Below are 18956 nucleotides of genomic sequence, written 5' to 3'. Positions count from 1 at the left end.
GTTTTCTAATCACAGCGATTGCAAATTAGAGCTATCAACCAATACACTTGAGTTAAAATTTGAAGATTAATTATTGCTATAAACCAAAGCAATTAACAGAGTATAGATAATTAACCAAATCTCACTGTGTTGTCAGCGAATCATAAAAGAGGGATTCCTTTATTTCACAGGAAGGAAGGAGGTTTGGTAGGAGCAGAACATGCAGGCTGATAACTCAGCTCCGTTTCTGATTTTCTGCAACGTGACGTTGAATAAATAGCTTTATGCAGCAGAGTTGGTGAGAATTTGAAATCCCTTTCCTGAGATAGCGAAACCAGATAATGACATCCAGGACCATGGCTATTTCCGATCACTGTTTCCTGTCAAAGCATCAACTGCCCAGTTTCTTAGAGAAACAAGAAACAAGAAATGTGAAGAAGTGAGGTGAACATTGCTCACTGCATTTTCTTCGTACCTGGTGAAGAAAGTCGTGAAGTGAAGATAGTTGCAGTTGCAGCCCTCATCTTGATTCCTGGAGAAACATGGCGACAGGATGTCGAAACTGTAGAATGTTAGAGGAGTACCTCTACTGGGAATGCCTGGAGGACACGAGAAAAAGTTTTTTACAGATTCTGCGTGATGATTTCTCAAACAGCCTTGTGAGTAATTGTAAAACTGTTTTTTCCCCCTTACCCTCTCAATGTTCAGTGATTTTACTGTTTAATTATAGTACATAGCATGCATGCATGTTTCATTTCTCACTGTAGATGTTCATGTTCTAGTTCAAGAAGAAAAAGAAAAGGTTCATATATTTACATTTTCTAGCTAGATCAGATCAAGAACACAGAGATCTTTTAACCTGCACATCACTGAATCAATATTAGATAAGTTTTCCATTGGAGCTACCATGAAGGTGACTGATTAGTTTTATAAGAATCAAACAGCCTGACTTTATGGATTTTTATTCGACTCATGCAGTTTGACATTTTGTTGGAAGAAAGAAAAAAAAGCATGAAAACAATTTCTGCACTCTTCCAAACTTTTGCTAAAGAGAAAGAAAATATACTTCATATTCTAATAATCCAAACTGTTTTCTTTAGCATTTGGATCAATTAAAGTAGACAAATAGGAAACAATAAGCTGATTACAGAGATAAGCCCTAAAGAGAATTTCTTCTATATACGGGGAAAAAAATACTGAGTTGCAAGCCAGAAAGACTGATTCATGCATTACACAGCCTAACTCTTGGTAGATGCGATCATTAAAGAAAAATTGAATTAACTTTTCCTACTTCTCATAAGCAAAATATGGAAGATGATCTTTGGGAAATTAATTTATCATGATTAATTAGACTGAAAGAACTTGTGTAGAAGTTTAAATTATAAGTAACTTTTGACTTATTTTCTTACCTTCGAATTTCCATGCGCCAAATGAATTGTCTTCCCATGACTAACAATGTTCGCTCGGATGATGCAATAATTTCATAAGCAAAGCTCTCTTGTCGGTTCAAGGACTGCTACTAAGATGCTAAACAATGTTCATAGCGTATCTGTACAAGAGCACACGGTATCATAATGATGCAAGAATAATTGATTATAAAAAGAGATAACTAAAACAGCATTTAATTATGCATAATATGTGAAAACAGCAAATGAAGTACAAGAAATTAAAACATATTACTAATTTAATTTTATTTAAAAGTAATCTATAATATCACACTGATTATATTCATTGGTGTAGTCTCGTAAATGCTAATTCAATTGCATGTACTGTTTAACAAGTTGCTACCCTGCTGTTAAAATGAGTCACGAGTTACAGTATTTAGGACATACGAGTATTCATTCTCAGTTTTGATATTCTTTAGTTCTATAAACTTATAATACTACACTTGAACTTTTCAGAAGATTCCGAGGAAGTTTGTGGTGCACTTCAAACAATTGAAGGAGAAGGAACAAGTGATCAAACTAGTAGCACCAAGTGATCATACATGGAACGTCAAATTGATGAGAAATAATCTTGATGCATTTCTCACAGATGGCTGGAACAAATTCGTAAATGACCATTCGCTAGAAAATGGTGATTGTCTAGTCTTCCATTTCACTGGTGAGGCAACATTCAGAGTGTTGATTTTTGATGAGAGTGGCTGTGAGAAGGATAGTGCTTACTTTATTAGAGACAACTATTCTCCAAGAACTCAAAGAGGCAGAAGGGATGAATCTGCAGAGGTAGAACTAATCTCTAATGAAGATACTGAAGGCAGCTCCTCTAGAACACATTACATTAGAGATGTTCCAAATTCCTCGAGCCATAAACCAATGCTTGCAACATCCATCAAGAAAATGCTTGAGAGAAACAAGAGAACTGCTCCAACAAATCATCAGATGGAAAGTTCAAGTAAGTTTTACAGGAAAAATAACAGTTTGTTATACTTGCTACATTTTTCACCTGCTTTGTTTCCTCCACCTAGTCAAGTGCAGAAGTGATGATGCAGAAGAAGCAGCAGCAGAGCCTATGAATCTTGAGCAGCAGAAAATCTTTGTTGCAGGGCTAAGCAAGAAAAGACCATATTCAATGTCTGATTATTCAAACCGGAGGCTAGCAACTGCTAAAGAGAAAGAAAAAGCTCTAAGTTTGGCCAAGCGTCTCAAACCAACAAATCCAGCTTTCATAGCAGTGATGAGGCACACAAATGTTTACAAAAACTTCTTTCTGGTGAGTTGATATTGATATCTTCAACTCATGCATAACTTAATCGTTCTTTGTTTCTCCTACTAACAGTTAACCTTCATGAAAACATTCAGCTGCTTCCAATTAAATTTGCGGCTGAAAATCTCCCTCAATGTGATAGAAATGTAGTGTTGCTGGCAGAGAATGATGATATCTGGAAGTTAAACTATCTCTGGCATACCAATTCAGTCAGGTTTGGAGGAGGATGGAAGAAATTTGCAGAGGGCAATGAGTTAGAAGTGGATGATGTGTGTCATTTTGAGCTCATTGATAATGTGAACTTAGTGTTCAAGGTTAGTATCTTCCGAGCAGTGCCAAGGGTGATGGAACAAGAAGCTGATGTCTCAATATCTGGGAGGAAATAGAGAAGGCAGAATGGTCAACCCTGCTAGTTTTAGTGTTGAAACTGTTAGGCTAAAGTCATTAGTTGCTAATTCCCTACTAATTTTACAAGACATTGCTGTAACTCTAATCATGCCACTCTTGTGGTGGTTAAGTTGGTTAAACTGTAGACTAAACCATACTGTGCTATTGTAGTGTTTTGCTCTCTTTGGTTGTGTTTTTTTTTATCATCATTTCTTCGTTCAAATCTTATTTCATCACTTTGCTAAATTTTAATGAGACATTGGTGCAGCTCAAATCATGCCAAAGGTATTATTCAATTCTCCTTTTAATTTGGGCTTTGAATGTTTGATTGACAAATATTTTGTGTGATTAGATATTAGGGAATTAATATATAAGGAGATGATTCAAAAACAAAGGAGGAAGTGTTATGCATGATAGAAGTATCATGCCTCTCCACAGCTCTTTCAGCATGCAATAGTATATGTTCGCCACAACAAAATAGCTTCTTCTCCATATTGTGACATTTCTTTATTTCTTCCACATGCTTTTTGGGAGACACATGCATTGACCACTTAGATCTCCCTAGGATGGGGATTCACTTTGTACCCATCAAGACCTGCCGCAACCAACATAATTGAGGTCGCTTCACTTTCCTCATCGACCTCCCAAGCGTGACTAATTGCAATATCACTCTTCTCCAAGATTAGCAATGAAAGCAAAGATGATCACAACTCCATTAACAGCTACTTCCCTCTATGATTGATTTCTTTCCTCCCTGATGATGGCAAGCACCTAGCTAGTATTTCTTATCCGATTGGTCTATATGCTACTTCACTTCGCTACAACCTCCAATACCTGACCCCTGCATACTACATCGAATGCAGCTGATGGTATCAAGAACTCAAATAAACCTAATCTATAACTTTAATCATCTGTCAGTCACCTATAGCTAGCAACTTCAACAATATCCTCAAACGCTTTCTCTTTCTCCGTTATTTTCCCCACATGTCATGTACTTTGTTGTGAGTGGATTGTGTATCAATGGATGGATTGTGAGTTTTTTTTCTCTATTTTATATTTTTATATGATGCTTTCTTGTATTAGGTGGGTTGCAGGTCGTTCATCTTTATATATGACACATCTTTTAATAGATGAATTATGGATCGTTCATCCTATTTATAAATTGTGTTGATTTTTATATAAAATAAAGTTAGAAAATTGTAACATTGTGAAAGAAGAAATATAGGAGTGATGAAATTATTTAAAAAAAGGGAATCAAGAAGATTAATGAGGGATGAATGATGATGTCACGATGCCAAAAAAACTATTGCTTTTATGATATGATATCATGCATATTTTTTCTTATTCGACAACACTTTTGCGCTCACTCTCTCCTTTCCTTTGACCTCTAGATCACCAGACCCAAATTGATCTTCGAGGTTTACAAGATCCTCAGAAATAGTGGCAATATTAGAAATAATTTTGTTAGTGAATATTCATTTTATTTTACCCTATTGTGCTGGGTGTTGCTTTTATCTTTTTATTCTGTTTTAAATCAGTTTACATGCCCTGTATTTAAAGATATACAAAAGAACTAAAAAAGGAAATAGCTAATTACAATTAATTAACTTTCCTAAAAGCTATAGATTTGTACAACTTGAATATTCCTAAGATCATGTAAATATCTTGACTAATTGATTTTATTTTCAACACTTCCCAACACTCTCCATCAACCTAGTTTGAAGATATCTTCCATACTCAGATTGTCAATCAAATACTCGAATTGTTTTGATGACAATCCTTTAGTGAGTATATATGCAACATGTTCGGTAGTTGGAATGTAGGGCATACAAAACATATCATTATCCAGTTTTTTTTTGATGAAGTGCCTATCAATCTCAACATACTCCGTTCTGTCATGAAGAACTAGATTGTGTGCAATGGAGACGGCTGCTTTATTGTTATAGTATACTTTCATAGGCAATGAATATGAGACACCCAATTCTTCCAATAATCACTTGATCCATTTGTCTAACAAACACCAATAGCAAGAGCTCAAAACTTAGCCTCGGCACTACTTCTAGCGACCACAAGTTGCTTCTTGCTACGCCATGTAACCAAACTACCCCCAACAAATGTACAATAGCCGAAAGTTGATCTTCTATCACTGATACTTCCAGCCCAATCTGCATCAATGTAAGCTTTGACTTGAAGATATCTATGTTTTCTAAACAATAAACCTTTTCATGTAGTTCCCCTCAAATACCTTAAGATTTTGTAAGCTGCATCAAAGTGTGTTGGACCTGGAGAGTGTATAAACTTACAATGGTAACTGCAAAAGCTATATAAGGGTGAGTATGTGAAAGGTAGAAAAGCCTCCTAACTAGCCGTTGGTATTCATCTCTTCTACAAACTTGTGCAGGTTTGGCTGGTTGGAGCTTCATATTAAACTCCAGGGGTGTCTTAGTTGCCCTGCAACCGAGTAGACCTGTTTCCTTGAAAAGGTCTAGAACATGTCTCCTTTGTGTAACAAATATACCCTCTTTGGATTGTGCGAACTTCATACCAAGGAAGTATTTTAATACTCCTAGTTCCTTGATCTCGAATTCATTAGCAAACACTTCTTTCAACTTTTATAAGTTCAACATGATCATCTCCAGTTAAGATTATGCCATCCACGTAGACAATCAAGATGATAATCCTTTAGAGCGTATGAAAAACATGGTGTGACCCGCTTCACTTATGTAGTATCCCTGACTTTTTTAAGTGTCTTCCTAAATCGCTCAAACCAAGTTCTTGGTGACTGTTTAAGTCCATAAAGAGATTTCTTTAAGCAACATACTTTATTTCTGCCATATTTTTCCTTGAATCCCGATGGCAGCTCCATGAACACTTCTTCTAAGTCTCCATTTAGGAAGACATTCTTCACATCTAATTGGTGTAAAGGCCAATCAAAATGTACTGCCAGAAAGATAAGAACACAGATTGAATTTATGTTTGCAACTGGTGTAAAAGTTTTCTGATAGTCGATTCCATGTGTCTGTGTAAATCCATTAGCTACGAGTCTAGCTTTGTACCTTTCTACACTACCATGAGCTTTGCACTTAATTGTAAACACGCATTGGTAGCCCACTATTTTCTTTCCAACCTGTAGGTCAACAACCTCTCAAGTGTCATTTCTCTGAAGAGCATTCATCTCTTCTAGAACTACTAACTTCCAATCTGGGTGATCTAAAGCTTCTTGGATGTTTCTTAGCACAAACATGTGAGTAATATTTAAGACAAAGACCCTATAATTGTTGGAAAGCTTATGATACCACAAATATTTGGCAATAAGATGATTAGTACAAGTTTAAACACCTTTCCTAATGGCAATAGATATATTATTGTCACCAGGAAGGTTGCTGGAACAGGAGAATTACCTATAAAAATTTGAGTGTCCAATTGACCCAACTCCGGAGGTGAAGATTGAACTTGCATAGGAATAGTTGTATAATCCTCACCGTTTTCACAAAAACGTTTCCGTCTAAAAACACAAAACTCAGGCAAAGGATTAGGAATCTTTGGTAGTATTTCTCCTCGTCTGTAAATCATCAACACTTGGCACCAATAAATTAAGGTTTTCTTTATTTTCATTAGTTAAAACTCGTCTCTTGGTTTATTTCAAAATTTTGGTTGAATTCTAGAAAGAATACATTCGGCATAGATACAAATGTGTGTCAGAATTGATCTGCACTCTTTTCTATCTCCCCGGAAGATCATTTTGTTTAAAGAAGGATTCTTTTTCCCCCAAAAAAAATAAGATCCATGCTAACTAAAACTTTTTTTGACTTTGGATTCAAACATTTGTATCTTTTTTTATTAGGAGCATAGCTAAGAAAAATGCACTTTTCAGCCCTAGGATCAAGCTTTGAACGCAAGTAATTTGGTATATGTACAAAAACAGAACAACCAAACACCTTTAATGGAAAATCATAAATGATTCTATTTTCACGAAAAAAAATTTTGGTGTTATATAATTTAAGATACGTGTTGGCATCCTATTAATCAGATAACTTGCTGTTAGACCTGCATCCCCCCATAAATACTTTGGAACATGCATAGAAAACATCATTGCTCAAGCAACTTCAAGTAAATATCGGTTATTTCTTTTAGCTAATTCATTTTGTTGAGGAGTAATACGATAAGTGGATTGGTGTTCAATGTCTTACCCTTTTAAAAGGTCCCCAAGCATTCGCTAAAGTATTCAGTACCATTATCAATTTGAAGAATGTTTATTTTAGTTTGAAACTGATTTTCAACCATAGTGTGGAAATCTTTGAATAATTTTGCAACTTCGGATTTTTCACTCATCAAATAAATTCAACAAAGTCGAGTATGATCATCAATAAAAGTGACAAACCATTTTTTTCTAGTTAAAGTAGCAATTTTTGAGGGACCCTAAACATCATTGTGAATCAAACAAAATGGTCTTGATACACGATGAGGCCTTAACTTATATGGAACTCGATGACTTTTTGATAAATGACAAACATCACAATTAAAGGAATTGCAATCCAACTTCTTAAATAAATTAGGAAACAAATATTTTAAATACAGAAAACTAGGATGTCCTAGTCTATGATGCCAAAGCATAATTTTTTCATAGAGGTAGAATTAGAACTACTACTTGAACCATGAAACATTTGTCGAAGTGACTTATCCCAAGTGGTAAGCATGGAGACATGTGTTGCTTGGGGTTCCGGGTTCGAGTTCCCTTAGCAACAAATAAATCCCCCTTGGAGGGGTCTGTTCTTGACAGTGAGACCTCTTATTAACATAGTGATACTGTGCCTCCAAAAAATCCCTTAAGGGGTTTTCTAATATGGAGCCATTAAGGTGGTGGGGTCGGTCACTATAAAAAGTTTACCCGGACAATTTTTATATTGATGTTGCTTTGTCCTAGTGGCTACTGGCTAACATGTTGATACAGTGTTGCTTGAGATGCCGGGTTCGAGCCCTCTTAGCAACAAATAAAAATGCAATATTTGAGGTACCGTGTTTGAGTCCTCTTAGCAACAAAGTGGAACTGTGTCTCCCCAAAAAAATCCCTTCGGGGATTTTTGGAGTATAGGGCCGCTCAGCGATGGGGCCCGTCACTATAAAAAATTTATCTTTCCTTAGCTTTTCTAGGAGGCCGCTGATGTGACGGTTCCACATTTTTTTTGTTTATTGCAGGAAGAGTTGTCATCGAAATAGTAGAGGCCTCCTAACATCCTAGCACTACCCATCATCATCCCAGAAGGTGGGAGTTAAAGAATACGACACGACAATTAGAATCTTTCGATAACTTACTAACAAATAAAATATTGCAAGAAAGTTTAGGAACATGAAGGACGAAATTCAATTCAATTTTTTCTGAAATTTGACTAAACCAGACCCTACAATAGGTGAAAAACTCCTATATGCAATTCTAACTTTTCTATAGCGAGAGCAAGGAAAATAAGATTCAAATAAATAAGACAAATTTGTCATATGATCTGATGCACCTGAGTCAATGATCCAAGGTGTGGAATTGAAGGTGCTAGATAGGACATTGGAAGTATTACCTGATTATGCAAGAGAACCACTAGGAATATCATATGTCATATTAGATTTAAGCAGCTTGAAGAGTTGATCCACCTGCTCTTTGGTGAAGAAATTGACCTCAGTTTCATTTGCTAATGGAATCCCAGAGTTGTTTTTGTCACTAGGTTTGTTGTCCTTCAAATTTGCTGATTTCCCATGAAATTTCCTGCAAGTATCTCGAGTATGGCGTGGTTTATTACAGTAATCACACCAAACTCGAGGTTGACCGAGGAGCATTAGCATCAGCAACAGTTAATGTCGTGTTCCAAGGGATCCACCAATCCCCTTTTTGCCCAGCATGGCATTCCGACGACTTACCTCATACTTCAGAAAATACCTCTCCAATGGATAGAAGGGGTTTGCCAATTATTCTACCCCTTCTTCAAATTCAACATTCAATCCAGACAAAAATTTATAAACCTTGCTATTCTCCACCATCTTTCAATGATGAATGTACTCTTCAGTACTTTTCCATTCACATCAATAAACAGATCTAAGTCCTGCCATAGGCCTTTTAGGGTATTGAATTATCTTATTACACTATCTCCCCTTTGCCGAATCTCTCCAAGACGCAACTGCAACTCATAAACTTGTGATTGGTTGCCTTGATCAGAATATATCTAACAAATATTATCCCAAAGCTCTTTGGTAGTGGGGTAACACATGTACTTGGCACTAATGTCTTCCTCCATAGAATTGATCAACCAAGTCATTATCATGGAATTCTCTGCATCCCACGTTGCAAAAGCTAGACCTGTTTTTACCGTGCTTTGGTTTCACCAGTGAGATATCCGATCATTCCCCTCCCTCAGGTGTACATCCTAACTAATTGAGACCACCTCAAAAAATTACCTTCATTGAGTTAGATTGTGTATTTGAACATGATGAAACTCAACATGAGAATTCTTCGTTTCAGTGGTTTTAGAAGTCACAATAGGAGAGGAATCGAGAACTTCAGACATGGTGAAAGAAAGAAAAGAAATCAACTGCTAGGGTTTTAAAACAAACGAGAAGTAGCTCTAATACCAAAAAGATTTTGTATCTTTTTATTTTGTTTCAAATCTGTTTACATGCCTTGTATTTAAAGATATACAAAGGAATTAAAAAAGGAAAGAGCTAATTATAATTAACTAACGTTCCTAAAAGCTACAGATTTGTAGAACTTGAATACGCTAAGATCATGCTAATATCTTGACTGATTGATTTTATTTTCAACACTTTCCAACCATTTTTTTTGTGTATTTTTCTCATTTGTTAGTAGGAATCCAAGTCATTCAGCATAAGTCTAATTATGCCATCATCATGAGTCAACATTTATCTAATAACTTATTCAACATTTATAATTATTATAGCCTTATGCACCCTTAATGGTGTCTGATAACCCGGAATCTGAGTCAGATGGACCACCGGATGAGGTGGATGGAATGTTGACCGAGTCGCGATGTCCCGGAGGGGAGCGTGCTGAGATGGCTTCTAGGTTGACTAAGTCGTCAAAAGTCCTCTGGTCAACGCTACCTGCAGCCAGCGGTCGGGTTGCCCCGGTCCCTGGTACCCCGAGACTCGAGGCAGATTCAACGAATATATAAATAACAAACTAATAATATAATAATGAAATAAATGAGGGGCAAGTACGAAAAACGTACTCTGGCCCAGGGGACGCTCTCGGATGGGACACTGCTCGAGTTGTCGGGACCTGGAAGAGTGGACGACTCCGATCAGTATGGAGAGCTGGATCTGACGACGCAGAGATGGACGCGGCACGGAGCCGGATGCGACCTCAGTACGTAGACCAGGCTATGACATCGGCACGCAAGCTGAGATATGCCATCGGCACACAGGCCAGGATACGTCATCAGCACGCAGGCCAGGCTATGCCATCAGCACGCAAGCCAAGATATAACCTCGGCACGCAGGCTGGAATACAAAACGGCACAAAGGCCGGGACATAAAACATTACACAAGTCAAGTCAGAACACAATGACTGTGAGGGCTCATGGGCCCAGTCAACATCAGAGGTAGACTGCTAGGCGGATCGCGAGCCAGAAAATCGGACTGACAGATTGGAAGGCGAGAATATAGAGTGATCAGATCCGACCGTGGGGTTTGCGATGACAACTGGCGTGGGGCAGTGAGGTGATGCGGGTCCCTACAGTGACGACCTTCACAGGGGAGAGAGAAGCGAGGCGGCGTGAGTGACTGTGTCGGATTTGTGCCGAGTATACCGGCAGCCACGGCGACGACCAAGGTCAGCTCGCCGAAAGCCGCAGAGTGGCCCTAGTGGTTGCTGTCAGGCCCATAGGAGGTAGTGAGTGTGCAACAAGGAATGGAGGACAGCGACGGCCCAATCCTGCCACGGTCACTCGTGGCCGAGGGAGTGCATGACTGCGGCGCGAAGGAGGAAGGCGGCAGCAACATCCCCGTCCGTGAGTGAAGAGGTTGTCACTGTAGGGGACGCCGGAGGCGGCAAGGTGCTGATCTGGTGGCGAAGGCGACGTCGGCGCGAGAGGTGACGTCGGTTTGCAGGAGTTGGCGACGGTGCTCCTTGGCGGCGTCGGCCCGAAGAAGAACGGAGGAAAGGAGGTAGAGGAGAAGAGGTGATGGTCGGCGACAGGCGTCGGCGCTGGCGAGGAGCGTGCAAGGGAGGAAGAAAGACCTCTTCCTTCCTGTTGGCGGCGGCCTCAAAACCCCAACCAGCCCCCCATGCTACAGTGCCTCATTTCCCCCTTAAAGCCCTAACCAGTGAGAAGACCAAAATACCCTTCCTCCCCCTCCTAATTACTACTCTGCCCTTGGGATATATCCGTATCAGTGTCATTCTGTGGTTATAATGCAGTGGCCGATGTAGTTATGAGCAAGGAGACTATCCCTATATATGATAAAAGCCTTCAAGTCGTGATGGTAAGTGTGTTGACAACTCGTTTGTGTTGATGTTCCATCACAATGAAATCTATTGGTCATGTCAGGTGGCACGATTTAATACCCAAAATCTTACAATACAATTTTTTTTAGTAATCCAAGTATCCCGCTTTTATGATCCGACTAATCCTAAAAGTGACCGGCCTAGTCCAGCCCAATCTGGCCCCACTAAAATTTTCCACCAACCTCTAGGATAAATCAGAAAGCACAAATAGATCCGGACGGATAATCCAACGTCACAAGTTTTCAATATGTAATGTGCCGTAAGTGAGATTTTAACACTCATTGTCTTAGAGAGTTTGTCCCACCTCTTATCTTTGCACCATAGATAAGTGGTGTTTGAGAATAGTAGTATACAAAATGAAGTGAACCCAAGGTCCAAATAAATTGACTTATATTGCTGCAAATCGAAGTTATTTGATTTCCTTTTATTAATGTCATAGAATATATTGTAAGCATCTTTTCCACCATATACAATAATAGGAGACTCAATTAATAAAATTACAAATTGACTTAAAATATCTTTCCCTACAATATCTTTTAAATACCAATATATCTCAATATTTTATTTTCATGAAATTAATTTTACACATCAATATTCAAATTGACAATATAAGCTACCTCTTCCTCATCGTCATAGAGACTGGTCAGAAATCCACCTCTGGAACATGGCAAAACACTCCTTAGGCTTGTATGAGCAAGCTTCATGCCCAGCACCCTGCCAAAAACAAAAAACTCCACAACATTGATCATATTCTTGCATGTTTTTCCTATTCTATTCATGTGGGTGGATTAAATAATACCTTAATAGTTGCAAATGTCAAATTGTTGGAATATAATTTTGTGTACCTGTGGAGAGAAACAAATAATTAAGATAATAAACATATTATATATCAATGTGAAAGTAATAGAGAAAGCTCACCCAGCAACTTGTCCTCCAACATGCCATGATCTCCATTCTTCCACAACAGGGTAACTGAGAGATTTTATCCATGCATAAGTGCCAAGAAATGGCACATACATGTCATGATCCCCACTGTTTAAGTAGTTAGAAAATGGAAAGTTACAGATCCATGATAGATTATAGTGGTGATCAATGGTAGAGGCTAACAATGATAATAAGTTGCAGATTCACCTGAAAACCAAAGCTCGATAACCTGCACGAGTAAGATTAAGGTGATACTGCAAGCTACTTGGGAGGTCATATTTGAACAAGTTATATCTGAGATAATGGTTGCACCTGAACCATTCTGCCACGGTTCCCTGCAACAGAGAGAACATTTCCTTGATTATAATTAGTTTGCAGCCAACAAAAAAAGAAAGTGATAAGTTATGGAAATAGAAGTGTTACCTTCTTGACATGTAGTGCCTCTTGTGTTAGATTGTTGTTCGCCCAAAAGTACGAGAGATAATAAGCATAACTCTGAATAAAAGACATGGCTAATTCTATAATCACTTCTTGAGAAGAATAAACAAATGTATTTAAGCTTCTGAACATAATGATTAATGGATCAATAATCAATTTTCTTTTACAGAATTAGGGATTAATAGAGACTAGAGAGAGAATCTCTTACTCTACATATAAAATCAGGAGGAGATGGTGGGTTAAGTAAACCCATATGCTCCTCCAGCAATGATCTTGTATTCTTGCTTACTGAAAGTTGTGTTGGGGAATCATCACCACAGAGAGGATCCGATATATAGAACATACTAATCTCGGTGCAAATCTATGACCAAAGAGATACATCAAGTCTTTGTTTGCAAATTATGAGTGGATCAGGTCATAACAAATAAGCTGATAAATAAACCTCTTCAAAAGTTTTTATATTGGTAGCACACCCCGCAGTTGTAGGATATCTGTGGTCTTGGCCTTGGCAATTTTTTTGTGACATCTGCAAGTAACAGATATAGTTATGATTATTTCTTGGCAAGAATCCAAGGAAGATTTACATGGATAGACTATATATGTATAAGATTTACATTGGACATTGGAACTTGTAAAATTGACAATCTATACCTCGTAGAACTCATCAGATATGATCCCCATTCCATGAGCAAATGGTACACGAGAATTTATGTCAATACTTTCCCCAGTGAATGGATTGCCAAGAAGGTAACCCTACGAAAAGAAAAGACTAAATGCTGACCCAATATGAATTTTATTCTTTTAATTGCAAGATCAACATCTAGGCTACTATGATAGTATTGACTTTGGTTACCATAATCACCACGGTTTAAGTATTCTGGAAAAGGACCAATTTATGAATTTATGTTTATAATCTCAAAAGGCAACGCTATAGTTTGGCAATCATGAGATTTGCCTTTTCATTTCCCATGGAAAATTGATATTGTTTTGTATTAGAATCTCAATCTTGTAGATAGATGCATTGTTAAATTTTTTTTTGGATGTTTCTTTATGTTTACTATCTAAAGCATGTCTAAAAAATGTCTAACTATTAAATGGTTGTATGTGAATAATATTTATATTTTGGAAACAAATTCATCAAAACTCAAAACGTACTAATTCATAGCTAATATATGATGAGGAAACACCTGATCAGGTACCTTGTTACTTTGTTTTTTCTTCTTGATAAAGACTTGATTTCTTCCTTATTGACATACCTTGAGATTGAGAAGTGGTTGTTTCCCAGAACTAATACCTAATTAAATACAAGTAGCATATTGGCATCATAAATTTGGAGATCTCACAGAGAGAAGTAAAAGTTCAAGTAATGACTGTATAGCTAAAGGGCGTGTTTTCAAATTGCATTTGGTATAAGTTTGACTGTTAAAATTCATAAAAAGCCAATTTGACTCATGACTTTGATGGGTTTTCTTTTCTTTCTTTCTTTTTCAATTATCCCATCAATTCAATTAAAAGATCCTCAATTTATTATATACCTGAAATAAACCATGTGCATCCATGATTTGTTTGGCACACAATCACAAGTTTCTTTTTCTTAGTTACTTTAGGAGAAAATAACTCAGATACACAAAATATTTTGGCCAATTTGCTCTCATCCTAGGCAAATGCATGTCCTATGTTGATTGAAAACATGAGTGGCGTCCAGTATTTGGGGGCAAAAATGAAGCAAAAGGACATATGTGAGTTAAAGTGAAAATCAAAGCATACTCGCATGTGGTAAGGTCAATTTTCATATCAACGCATGAGAATTCCCTCTCCTTTCTTTGTGTATTCCTTTCTTGCTCCTACCCACCACATACTCCTTTACTTTCTCCTCTCCACCACTTGTCTTTCTTCTTTCCCTCCTTACTGCTAGAGATGTCATTGGGTTGTTCAATGGATTGCCCTATCTGGCATAACCCAAATAATGCTACCCCAAGACTTGTATGAACTCGGGCATGGTTGTGCTAGGTCAAGCTTGTCGGGTTGAGAATTTAATAATAAAAAATATTTACAAAAATGTAAAAAAAAAATACAAAATTCTAAAAAATGCCAAAGCAAATATTTATAGCATGTTAAAAGTAATTTAGTAATATCTAAAATTTCTTAAAAGTATTTAAGGGATAGAAGGTATATACAATTTTATATGAAATTTTATGGGGAAAAATAGCTTAGTGGGTCATAATTGGCCACCCACACAAGAGTGCACAGTATGGCCTTTTGGTCAAGCATGAAATCATCTAGCGAGCCCAATATGGAATGATTTTAGGTTGAGCCAAGCACAACTCGTGGAGCATAATTCGTGTCTGAAGCTTGGCATAGACGACTTATTTAAGGCCAGGTTACTCAATGAACAACTGATGGAGTATCATGTCAACCTAAGCGACGAGCATCCCAATCCAGTTAAAGCCTTTACCTACATCGTACCAAGAATTTGTGCTTGCTATCACTTGTATCATGTTCAATCAATTTTTAAAGCAATAACAACCAATGACAACAGGGAGGGAGATCGAATGAGCAAAATGTGAAGCAAAGGTTGGGTAAGAATTACTTTGTAAGTACTATCTTTTTCATCACCTTACAATAGAAAATAAGGGGCATTTAGGCAATTCCTAAAATAGTTAATGGTGATGTTCTTAGGGTGGGTATTGGAGGTGGCTCAGTGCTAACAAAGATTTTTTTCCAGGTGAGATTGAAAAATAAAGTGTTATTTGTCAATATGGAAATAGATTTGTCTCATAGTGAAGTATAATCTGTTTTACAGCTTAGTGACTCCATAATAAGGTCACATAGAGTCAATTGAAAAAATGTCATTACATAAATGCTAGCGCATGAAAAAAAAAATCATGGGATTTTTTTTGTGTCATTTGAAATGAAATAAACTCACCTTCGGCTATTAATTGAGCAACAGCTGGAGCAATCTTCCCCGCATGTGATTCTCCAACAATGTATAGAGGACAAGAGAGAAATTGGGGGCGGTCAATCAACCACTACATAAAAGAGTGCATCAAAACTTAAGAAACAGGTGTAAATTTTCTTATTCATCTCCGTAGGAATGTCCTACCTTTATAAGGAAATCATAGAGATATGCTATAGAAGTCCTCTCCCCCACATCATAAGCAACAGGGTTTTCAATGAAGGAAAAACCAGTCCCAACAGGGGAATCTACAAAAATGATATTTGCAATCTGCAACCAAATAAGTTTTAGTGAGATATAAGGTGTGGAAGAACAAATAATGTGGAAAGTGATGGGAGGTAAACATCTCACTTTGGTCCAAGCATATGTACGTTGTTCTAGTTTAGGCAAATTTCCATCATATTCCTTAGTTGTAAATGTTACCGGACCTACAAAGATAACCTGTAGATTTCCATCATATTCCTTAGTTGTAAATGTTCCAAGCATATGTACATAGAACACTGCTTCCCCTTTTTTCCTTTTTTGCTCAGAAGAAACATATAAAGATTGAAATTGATTAATAAAAAAGAAAGACTTGGATCATGCTTCCAAATCTTTGGGTGTGCAACTTTTCAGAGATTGCACTGCAAGCTTGCAAGTAGTATTCAGTGTACAACTTCTTCTTGAAGATGATTTGTAAGGGTTCAACAATATATGCTTAGCCCATGGAACCTTCATTCTTCCAAAGCTCATTATTGATATTTGATCATATAGTGTGGAATAGGTTGGCTTCCGGGGTCATTGAAGTTTCATTGGAGAAAACACTCTGCAATCCAACATATTTTGAGAGTGACAAATGAACATTTGTATGTTTGACTTTGTAGGTTAGCAACTAATAACTCCCTCCCTAGCTTCCCTTCTTTCATAGGAGAATTCCTTGAATTCCTTGGTTCATGTGCGCAGGCAATAATCTCTTGAGCTACAAAGGGTATTTGCTTGTGCCAAATTTGGCTTTGATGAAATTCCCAATTATTTGACATGGGAGACAAGAATTCTTGTAATGTCATCCAATAATTACCTAAGATGCCATCACTATTGGCTGATTGGACAAAGCCATATTGTTTTTAATCAATTTGTTTTCTAAGAAATAGATGTTCATTCTATCTAATATCTTCAGTGGGCAAGTTGCCTTTTATTCTCTCAGAAAAAAAAACAAAGATTTCAAACAAGTGACAACCAACTAAATATTAAAGGAGTTCATAGCTAGGAAGGAAGGAACTAATTAGAATTAATTTCCAAATAACTAAGACCTTGGGTGCAATGTTATATAAAAATGTACTTTTATTGAGCTCTAATGCAGTTAATCAACTGATTCTTTTCTGAATCACCCATTGCATTATAGTATTTGATCACTAGGACAAAAGAAGATTTGCTCTTTAAAAGGGGAAAAAAGAACTCAATGACCAAAAGGGGAAAAAAGCTCTCATGTGCAGATGCAGAAAATGTAGAACATCTGGAAAGGCTTCAGATTACCAATGTTTTTTTTTCCAACTCATGATGAGTAAAAATGAGACAAAAGTATTCACATCTATATCCACACAAACTCAAAAACCACTCTAACAATGAAGTAAACAGTGTGTTTCAACCGGATTTTTCAGGGATATGATTCTTTAACTCAGTTTGTGTCCTAGAGTTGGGATGACACTGACAGACATATCCAGTGGCTATTGTGGACGAAAATAAATTGAGTAATTTCTTCTCATAGTAAGCTTTTGAAATCTGGAGAGTTAGGAGATGTTTTGCTGATATTTCTCAATCACTGCTAAGGGAGGATTTAATGGAGAGAGGACTTTGTTATACATAATGTCTCCAAACTTAAGTAGGTATCTTTATACTTTTTCTCTCATATCATAGAAATTCAATAGATTCTCTATTAACTTAAACTTAAGTTGAATCACATGATATTGCTCTTGCATTCAATTATTGTGGGGTGTGTGTTTGCCATTTTTGTGTTGGATGAGATTGCCCTCGTTCATATTATTTTCATCAAACAAGATACAGATTCTACTACATGGCTTTGCGATGAGATGCAGTCAACTTTCTAAGAACATTAGTACTGATATGCATGATCGTTCAAAATGGCAGAGAAGGATAATTATTTCCATCGTTGATTTAATGCCTATATCAAAAACCATAATAATGATATATAAAAAAAAATGATGATCCCGTCAACTAGATGAACTCTTTGTCACAAAAGGAGTTAGAGACTTACCTACTTCAAAGGCTAAAGCAGAGAAGGAAGAGCATCCGGGGCCACCTGAAAGCCAAAGAAGGAGGGGATCGTCCTCCGGCTCTCCCTCCGACCTTACGAAATAGTAGAACAGCTCCGCTCCCCTTTGTTCGTCCACTGAAACATAGCTACGTAAGCAAAGAGATCGTCGCTTTAGGAGAACGTACGCAGTAGTCAAAAGGCGAATATGAAGCTTAATCCTGGAAGGCGTTCGCATACCCCGTCTCCAAATGAAAGGGAAGAGTTCCCTCGTAGCCAGGGAGGTGGGTGACGACGGAGGCAGAGAGAGAGGAAAGCGAGCAGAGGAGGAGACATGGCCGGAGAAGATGGATTAGGTTTAGAGACGGCGATCGGAGCGAAGGCATCATTTGATCGAGTGTGGCCGCTTTGTTAACCTCTGCAGCTTTTGCTCCAGAATATAAAGGGGCGCTGTAGAACATAAATGAATGGCTACGGAATTAGCAGAGCTTAAAATATGCGCTCGTGATGTTGGAGATGCATAAAATATATATGAACCTCGTGCGAAAAGAATAACATCGAGAGCCGCGCCCGCGATTCCCTTCATTAACCGTTGTTGATATATTATTAATTTATTAACATCTTTAAAAAAATATTTATTTTTTTATAATAATGAAGCATCTCCAATTACGTAAATCATCATATTTCCGTTCCATTTGATTGAGGATCGTTGAAAATTTTAGTTATCCATTTAGAATTATGAACGGAAATTTTAATTGATTTAGATAATTGGTAATTTCCCATCCAAAATATCTTTGAATAAGAGAAAGATA

General features: G+C 37.3%; 3 protein-coding genes across 5 annotated transcripts; 2 read left to right on the top strand and 1 right to left on the bottom strand.

Moving 5' to 3' along the window:
* Positions 1-47: 47 nt before the first annotated feature.
* On the bottom strand, positions 48-18608 carry LOC122030221 (serine carboxypeptidase-like 18). 3 transcript variants are annotated; one of them, XM_042589404.1, is made up of 19 exons: positions 18385-18608; positions 18148-18293; positions 16248-16324; positions 16044-16166; positions 15867-15969; positions 14197-14234; positions 13592-13693; positions 13383-13466; positions 13149-13301; positions 12926-12997; positions 12710-12837; positions 12497-12610; positions 12378-12423; positions 12196-12292; positions 2425-2526; positions 2145-2340; positions 1389-1528; positions 455-578; positions 48-359 (listed from the first exon to the last, which is right to left on the bottom strand). In XM_042589404.1, the coding sequence occupies exons 1-14, from the start codon at positions 18603-18605 to the stop codon at positions 12209-12211; spliced, it is 1491 nt and encodes a 496-aa protein (XP_042445338.1). In that variant the 5' UTR covers positions 18606-18608; the 3' UTR covers positions 48-359; positions 455-578; positions 1389-1528; positions 2145-2340; positions 2425-2526; positions 12196-12208. The 3 variants fall into 3 exon arrangements, with proteins under 3 accessions (XP_042445338.1, XP_042445331.1, XP_042445344.1); XM_042589397.1 differs by having other exon boundaries at positions 16248-16337; positions 18152-18293; XM_042589410.1 differs by lacking the exons at positions 2145-2340; positions 2425-2526 and having other exon boundaries at positions 12710-12731; positions 12815-12837; positions 16248-16337; positions 18152-18293.
* LOC122002466 (B3 domain-containing protein REM16-like) lies at positions 517-2414 on the top strand (the record flags this gene model as incomplete). Its single annotated transcript, XM_042557647.1, has 2 exons — positions 517-638; positions 1881-2414. Coding segments are annotated over exons 1-2 (651 nt in total), but the record flags the coding sequence as incomplete, so codon positions are not given.
* On the top strand, positions 2430-3327 carry LOC122030243 (B3 domain-containing protein Os11g0197600-like). The gene is made up of 2 exons (XM_042589421.1): positions 2430-2691; positions 2781-3327. Exons 1-2 carry the CDS (start codon positions 2491-2493, stop codon positions 3069-3071), a joined length of 492 nt encoding a protein of 163 aa, XP_042445355.1. The 5' UTR covers positions 2430-2490; the 3' UTR covers positions 3072-3327.
* Positions 18609-18956: the final 348 nt, after the last annotated feature.

Source organism: Zingiber officinale, chromosome 1A (assembly GCF_018446385.1).
Source record: "Zingiber officinale cultivar Zhangliang chromosome 1A, Zo_v1.1, whole genome shotgun sequence".
Lineage (NCBI taxonomy): Eukaryota > Viridiplantae > Streptophyta > Magnoliopsida > Zingiberales > Zingiberaceae > Zingiber > Zingiber officinale.
This window is presented reverse-complemented; position numbering and strand designations above follow the sequence as displayed.